The sequence below is a fragment of the Acyrthosiphon pisum genome, chromosome A2, assembly GCF_005508785.2.
Source record: "Acyrthosiphon pisum isolate AL4f chromosome A2, pea_aphid_22Mar2018_4r6ur, whole genome shotgun sequence".
Taxonomy (NCBI): domain Eukaryota; kingdom Metazoa; phylum Arthropoda; class Insecta; order Hemiptera; family Aphididae; genus Acyrthosiphon; species Acyrthosiphon pisum.
Genome location: NC_042495.1, coordinates 111,180,787 through 111,189,041, shown reverse-complemented (window position 1 = coordinate 111,189,041; position 8,255 = coordinate 111,180,787). Strand labels below are relative to the sequence as shown.

The 8,255-nt window shown below is 29.8% G+C and overlaps 2 protein-coding genes across 4 annotated transcripts in view; one reads left to right on the top strand and one right to left on the bottom strand.

The window, feature by feature from the left end:
- The window catches only part of LOC100167311 (zinc finger protein 593), a 37,887-nt gene extending 31,716 nt beyond the window's left edge, over positions 1 to 6,171 (top strand). Inside the window, exons 1-4 of one of the 3 annotated variants that reach the window (XM_008187492.3) lie at positions 2,769 to 2,904; positions 3,052 to 3,147; positions 4,095 to 4,195; positions 4,274 to 4,677. In XM_008187492.3, coding sequence (XP_008185714.1) covers positions 3,052 to 3,147; positions 4,095 to 4,195; positions 4,274 to 4,514 — 438 coding nt within the window. In that variant the 5' untranslated portion in view covers positions 2,769 to 2,904 and the 3' untranslated portion in view covers positions 4,515 to 4,677. Of the gene's footprint in view, positions 1 to 2,768; positions 2,905 to 3,051; positions 3,148 to 4,094; positions 4,196 to 4,273 lie in introns of those variants that run through there. The other 2 variants (XM_008187445.3, XM_029489563.1) reach the window with 2 other exon arrangements.
- Positions 6,172 to 6,795: 624 nt separating this feature from the next.
- Positions 6,796 to 8,255, bottom strand: part of LOC100163212 (gametogenetin-binding protein 2-like) — a gene marked incomplete in the record, with an annotated part of 10,106 nt that continues 8,646 nt past the window's right edge. The window contains 2 exon segments of the mRNA XM_001942814.5: positions 6,796 to 7,434; positions 7,502 to 7,596. Of these exon segments, the coding sequence (XP_001942849.3) occupies positions 7,279 to 7,434; positions 7,502 to 7,596 (251 nt within the window).

Below are 8,255 nucleotides of genomic sequence, written 5' to 3'. Positions count from 1 at the left end.
TTAATTATTATGATATAGTCACATAATATTATAATATATATTATTATTATCGAAACATTTTAATACGTCGCTCACCGTCTACCAATACATGTATTTCGTGCCCATAATAATATAATAATGATGATAATAACAGTAATAATTATAATATATTATTACGTGTATACACGGGTACTACGCCGTCTCGTAGTCTCTTACTTGTGCGCATACGCACAACAAATCATACCAATTCATGTTGGTATAGTGGTTAGGTTAGGAAAAATATAAATCAATTACATTCGTGTACGTTATAGTAATGTATTATTATAATAATATTATGTGTTATAAATATTATCATCGTTGTGGCGACGGAGAAGAAATTTTGAAACTATTATTTTTGTTTAAAACGATCGGATTTTTCAGATCACCACCGGTGGAAACCGAGACATGCTTCGGCGGTGGGGCGTAGGTAAATTGAGTCCCAAATAAAATTACTGTTTTTCAAAAGCGGTGAATTGAGTCCCTTGTATAATAGTTAAAGCGGTGAATTGAGTCCCCTGTAAAAAAATGAAAGCGGTGAATTGAGTCTCTCGTATATTATTAGACTAGTTTTCAAAATTACCTATACGTATAATCGCGCGTGCACCATTAGTTATTGCGAGCATATAAGCACATCAATGTCGCGTATTAATAAAATACTTATCTTATCGTTTTTAGATGCGATTACTGTAGACTAGTTTTCAAAATTACCTATACATACAGTCGACAGTCGTGCACCATTAGTTATTGCGAGTATAAAGCACATCTATATCAACATTAATAATGGACGTAATGAAAAGTGAACGTAATAAAACAATTTTTATTTCTAATGGTTACAAATTTCGGTTCCATAAAATGTTAAAGAATGAAGTTCAGCGGTGGACTTGCTCCTTAAGTACATGTAAGTGCTATATGAAAATCAATGATTCAAACACAGTTATTGATAGTTTTGAAGATCACAAACACAATAAACCAGACGAAAAAACTTTGAACCGGCAAAAACTTAGCAATAGTCTCAAACGAAAAGCTGTCGAAGATATTTCAAGTAAGCCATCCAAACTTTTACATTCCGAATTACAAAGAGAAAACGTAAATACATTAACTTTGTCAGATACGACTCTTATTAAAAGAAATATACGAAATATTCGATCAACTATCCACCCTAATTTACCAAAAACTGTAATTGAAACGCATGAAGTTATTAATAATATAATAATTAAAACAAATACGGACGAACCCTTTCTAATGGTTAATGATCACGATAATAATATTATCGGATTTTCAACAACGTCCAACTTAATGGTTTTATGTGATACAAATACGATATACGTTGACGGTACTTTTAAAAGTTGTCCCAAATATTTTTTACAAATCTTTACAATTCACGCACTTGTGAATGAAATGTATGTACCACTAGTTTTTTTTTTTATTGCCAAATAAGGAAACCAAATCTTATTTTTATTCTTTTAAGTATACGATGGACCAGTGTACAATTGTTGGTTTAACATTTTCACCAAAATATATTTTTATTGACTTTGAAAAATCTATACATAATGCCGCGCAACAAGTTTGGCCAGCAATTAATATTAAAGGTTGTCGTTTTCACCTTGGACAAAGTTGGTGGAAAAAAATACAATGCCTTGGCTTAAGTACAAATTATAAAAAACGAAATTCGGAAGAAAGTAATTTTTTAAAAATTTTTTTTGGTTTACCATTTTTAAGACCGAACGATGTTTACGATTGTTTCATTGAAGATATTATGCCAAAGCTTCCTGCAAATGAAAATATAAAATTATTCACCGATTATATTTTAAAAACATACATTGCATCAGATTCTACATTCCCGCCTAATCTTTGGGCTGAATTTTCGACAATATCTAATCGTACAACAAATAGTTGTGAATCATTTCACGCAAAGCTGAATAGTTTATTTTATACTTCACATCCAAATATTTATATTTTATTGATGCACTCAAAGAAATCCAATCTAATACATATATTCAAATAAGAAGTAAAGAGCTATGCAAAAAATCAAAACACAACATAGAAAAGGAGAATATATTAAGAGAACAAATGACGAAGTACAAAAATAATGAAATTAGTAGACTTCAATTTATTAAGCTCGTATCATTAAAATATTTACCCGTTTAATATCAAGAGTATTATTTATTATTATATTAACATTGATTACCCATTATTATTATTATTGACAAAATTAATTATTATATGTATTATGTATTATTCATTTAAAAGTTGACATTGATTACCCATTATTATTATTATTGACAAAATTAATTATTATATGTATTATGTATTATTCATTTAAAAGTTGACATTGATTACCTATTTAATAAGCATTATTAATTTACTAGAATAAATATTTTATAAGGGACTCAATTCACCACTTTCATTTTTTCACAAGGGACTCAATTCACCGCTTTCATTTTTTTATAGGGGACTCAATTCACCGCTTTAATTTTTTTACAGGGGACTCAGTTTACCTAAAAATAGTAATATAGGACTCAATTTACCAAATCCGAGATAAATTGGTATGTTTGGCAAAAAACAAGTCTAAAATACTATGCGCGCGTGTGTTAGACAAAAACAGAAAACCACGGTATCGAATCCCCTTAAGATAGTACAACACTATGATTAGAAGTTATTTTCCTTATCAATGGATGGCTTTGTCAATTATTGCCAACTTTGCGCACGTTCTGGCAATACTGCACTATTTAATTTGGCTAGGCCCTTCCGTTTCTTGGTTATCTAGGGAAAATTCGAAAACGGTAAACATTATTATTGATATTATAGTTTTGGATGAGGCCATGTGGCGTTCTCGCACTACGCAGCTAAATCAACAATAGTTTTAAGCCACTTCCTTTCGCCAATGTAAGTATGTAAGTTTGTGGTTTTCCGTTGTACGATCTACGTCGAATCGATGACTTCTACAACATAATACAATTTTATATAACCGCAAATAACAATATACTCGCGCGTAATCGCAAACTACGACTGATAACGCGCTTATCCTTCTAGATGACCGGACCGCAGAAGAAGAAAAAGCACCATGTAGGCGACACATTCTACAAACGAAAGTACAAGACCAAGCACAGAGCCAGAGACATCGACGAGGTAATTGAACTTTATTTAAGGTCGGCTGTTGTCCGTTGAGCGATTAGCTGCTCGACTCTGTGCCTGGTGCACGGGCGGCCGTTAGGAAAAAATGTCTAAACACTCGTTTATCCGTTTATTTTTACTGACCATCAAAAATAAACGATTAGAAAATGTTAAAATGGCGATATTGTTTAGCCAACATGTAATTTCAACGAAATTTTGATTGTGTTCGTATGACGAACACGATGTAGATGGACCGCTCTAAATGTGTGACAATATCTATATCTGTGGTACGGATAATATTATAAACAAATCTTTTAAATATGTTAACTGCACACGATAAAAAAATTCAGATATGCATAGGTATAGTATTTGTGCACTATAATATTATTGTCTCATCTGTCATTAAGATAATTTGTACATTATACTTGGGATATTCTTAGTCTATGGTTGATAGTATACAGATCTTGTCGTTGGTATAAATATTTTTTATCTTCATTCTTTCAATATTGTCACTATTCCATTCATCCAAATGTGATTTTTTTTAAATTCTTATTGTATACATAGTTGTCTGTTTTATGTTTTCTTTATTTGTTAATATACTGTTGATAACATGACAACTAATTACTTATCATGAGTTTTTACAAAACAAAATATGTTTTAACTAAATTTTGATTTTTATAATACAAGTACATAAGAAAATTTCATTTAATGTTTTATTTTTCTATTACCAACTATTTAACTATCAATTTAAATAAACCAATGTTTGATAAAATCATTTAGTATAGTTAAATAATTGTTAATCGCCTATGTGTGTATAAATCTATGATATTAGTATTAAAATATGTGGCTTTGTGTGATGAATAAAATACTATTAGCTTTAAATTGGTATAATTATAAATAATAATTTTAAAACCATCTCTCTTAAGTGTTTTATAAACTCATACTCCTTATTTGTTCCTTAGGTTGATCAGGACCTAAAAAAAGAAAATGCAGACCGTTTGTTGAAACAAGCTCTTGATTTTGATAAACCTGGGGAAGGACAGCACTACTGTATACATTGCGCGTAAGTATCATGTTCAATACAGATAAATACGTAATGAGTCTTCATTATTTCAAAACTAAATTCAATTCAAATTTTTAGGCGTTACTTTTTAAGTGATCAAGTCTTACAAGATCATTTTCGTACTAAATTGCACAAGAAACGAATTAAAGAACTTAAGCTCGAACCATACACTATAGAAGAGGCCGAAAGAGCAGCTGGCTTTGGAAGTTACATAGCTCCAAAAGAAAGAGTCATTGTTACACAACCCATTAATGTGGAAGAATATAAAGAACCTGAAGAAGTTGCTGATATTTGTTCATTAAATATAGATTTACAATGATTAAAAAATTTTCTTCTATTAATTTCCTTTTAAAGGTAACTAAAAAATATAGTACATCAAAACTGTATATACCGTACAATCAGACATCCAATACGTATGTTGTCATTGAACCATATGTAGATCTGGATAATTGTTTAAAAAATAGAAATACTTTAAAAGATAATATTACTTTAAGAGGTTTGAATATTGATATAGATAAAATATGTGATAGTTGGTCGAGTTTCATAAGCGTACGAGAAGAAATTGTCTGTTTAAATGTTGAAAAACAAAAACTTGCCGAACAATTTAAAAAAATCAAAAAGGATAATATCAATGAGATAAACATGCTTAAAGAAACTAGATCAAAAGTAATGACAAGATTGAAGTCGTTGAGAGATGATATTTCTGCATTAGAAACGGAAGTGGTTATTCCTAGTCTTAGCATCCCCAACAGCTTACACCCTGAGTGTCCCTTATCTGAGAGCAAAATTTTATTTCAACACTATGGAAAAACAAAAATTGATAATACTGAATGTGTAGATCATTTAAAAATTGGCTCAGCTTTGGAATATTTAGATTTCATAAATCCCGTAATTGTGTACATTAAGGACAAAGCTTCTCTCTGTGAACAAGCAATAATGGCTTATTTCAACGAGTCTCTAGAAAAGTCTGATTTTATACCTTTTTGTAATTCAGACCTTATTAAAAGTGTAATTATTGAAGGATGTGGGGCTGAATTTGACAATGCAGATCAAACATTTATTTTAAGCGAAAAAAACCTGCACTTGGTGGGTGGTGCAAGTCTTCAATCTTTCTGCGCATTCCTTGCAAAAACAAGTGTGGGCGGAAACAAACTACCTCTGAAATTTTATTCGACAGGTCGTTTATATAAACCCTTCATTAAAAATATTGGACTTTTCTCTGCTGTACAAACAAATGCTGTTGAAGTTTTCATTGGTACAACTGATGAACAGAAATCCAGAGACCAATTTGACGAAATGTTGGTCACTTACAGACGGCTGTATGAAAGTATCGGTTTAGACTATCGTGTAGTTTACTCACCGGTTTCCAAGTTGGAAAACTGGGAAAGTTTAAGGGCTCAAGTGGAACTTTACTCTGTTGGCTGTCGAGATTATGTTGCGGTCGCTTCATTATCTTTGTCTGGAGATTTTATTAGCAAGCGTTTGAGAATTTACTGGTCTGGTAAAGATAAACACAATTTTTTGAACATTGTTAGTGGAAAAATGGTAGACACCAATGTACTGCTAGGATGTTTGTTAGAACAAAATGTAAACGAGTTCACTGTACCCGACTGTTTAAAAAATTATATGATTGTATGAAATAATATTTATATTATTTGCTTTGCATATTATACATGAATAAATTACTATCTAACACTTATGTATGCCATAGAAATCATAACTTTTTAATTCCACTAGTAGATCATAACATAGTTATAACTAAAGTCTAAAATATTATTTAATTGCATTTGTACAATAAACTATATTCATTGTCTTTATTTAAAAACGTCATTGATTTATTTGTACATAAACCACTCATTTTTATTTCTTTATGTAAATTCTACTAGTTTGATATTTTTCTCATGTAAGTGGAATCTAACATGATTGGATGTTGAATGATTTTGAAAATTAATGTAATATATGCTTTAACATTCAGATGTGCACAATGTTAACTTTAACTTTTGGACTAACAATTTGTATTTGTGCTGAAATGGTCCTCAAAGCCTGTTGTTTGCCCCTGCCCCCTCCAGAAGATATGTGTAATATGATTATTGATTACATATATTCAAATATTTTAAAATAATTATATGAGTGGGGTGTATTAGAAAAAATGCACAATAATATTTACAAAATCATATCAAACATAGACGTGCAAGAAGTAATGTTCAAACCATGAGTGGATACAGTTTACCACGTATGGGATATAGTGTTTGTAGCTACCACGGTGAACCAAAATGCCTCATACTGGGAGACGGCAGCTGCAGTCTATTATCATATAGATGTAAAACAAATTACATTATATTCTTCTTTTGACAGCACTCAGTATTAATATGAAAGTGTAAATTGGAACCCTAATACAAAATGTTGGATATCGTTATCTGGACAAAGTATACTCTATTCAGAAATAAAAGTACTCTACTTTTACTCATATTGAACATGACCAAACAATGTTATTACGCTCTATAATTGGCCTGTTAATCTGAATTAAGTTTATTATACCTTAATCAAGTTTCCAACCAAAAACTTTCAAGGTTTCCATATAAAAATGTCTCTATTATAAATGTTTAACCAAAATGTATAATTTAAAAAAAACAAATAATTACACAGTGGCACGTAATAATATAGCTTAATATTATATAATGAGCTGAAATAATAGTCAAATTTAGTTAACTACTGACCCAATTGAAACCTTATTAATTATTTTAAGTAGGAAACAACAAAACATTTTAACACAAAAAAATAATGGGACATAATTTTTCTTTTTTCTTTAATAATGGTTATCAAATAAACTATTATATTCCTCTAATAAATTTTAATTTATAATATAAAAAATATTCTTAAATAAATTTGTATTGATCTAATCAAAAGGTCAGAACAAATTATTCACAAATATTAACTAACGTAATATTGTGTTTATGTATGCAAATAAAGAAAAAAAAATGTTTCTATATTATTATATAAGTATAATGAAAAAAATTAACTAAAACGGTTTTATTAAAAATGTTTTGGAATAAGGGAAGTGAGAATGACACTCCAACAATGACTCATAAGGACTGAGGGTCTTTTAAATTAGCGAAACCACTCTTTAGTGTCTCCCTAAGTTTTAAACGTTTCTCATTCACTAACATTGCACAGACTTTGTACATCTCCACCTCCTCTGACGGTATTATGGTATCATCTACGACAATAGCATTCTTCTCCTAAGAAAAAATACAGTATTCATGTAATAAGGCAAGTCAATATGAATTTAATTTATTTTTTACTTACCAGTTCTTCTATTAACAACTGTTGAAGTGGCAATGACTTACAGGATAATGTCCCCATATCAGAATAACACTTAATTTTTAATGGTGGTACATCTCCTGTAAAAAAATTAACCATAATAAATAAGAATTTTAATAAATGTAAGTCCAAAGGGACAAACAATATTAAATATATAAAATAATTGATTGCTGCGATCATTAAGATATTAAAATATAATATATTCTTGATTAAAAATTAATATTGAGTTTAACTATACACTTGTATGCAGGTGTTTGGAAATACTACACATGAAAAGATAGTTAACTGGGTGAGGGTGACAAACAGAAATTGTGCGATTGCTGCCATCAAAAACTGGTCGTAGCCAACTGTGTTTCTTAACTTCAATGGAGTAGGTATATACCGGGTGATTCTTTTATCAAACAACACTCATTATTTTAAAAAGTGTAAATTATTTTAAAAATATTTTTTTACATATTTTCAAGTCGCTTATAAAACAATGTTTTTCTTAAAAAAATTATATTTTTAAATATTTTTTATCCTTATAATTTTTTAAGTTTTTACTTTTTTGAACGACAACATTGGGTTTTAATTTTATATTCCAAAGCAGAATATTTTTCTTAATATTTTGATATATGAAAATCGAATTTGGGGTGAGTAGTTTATGAGTTATAAATATTCAAAGTTCTGATAAGCAAAGTGGAGTGGTACGGGGTTACCCCGCGAAATGTTTGTCCACTTCTCCGCTCATCTAAACTTT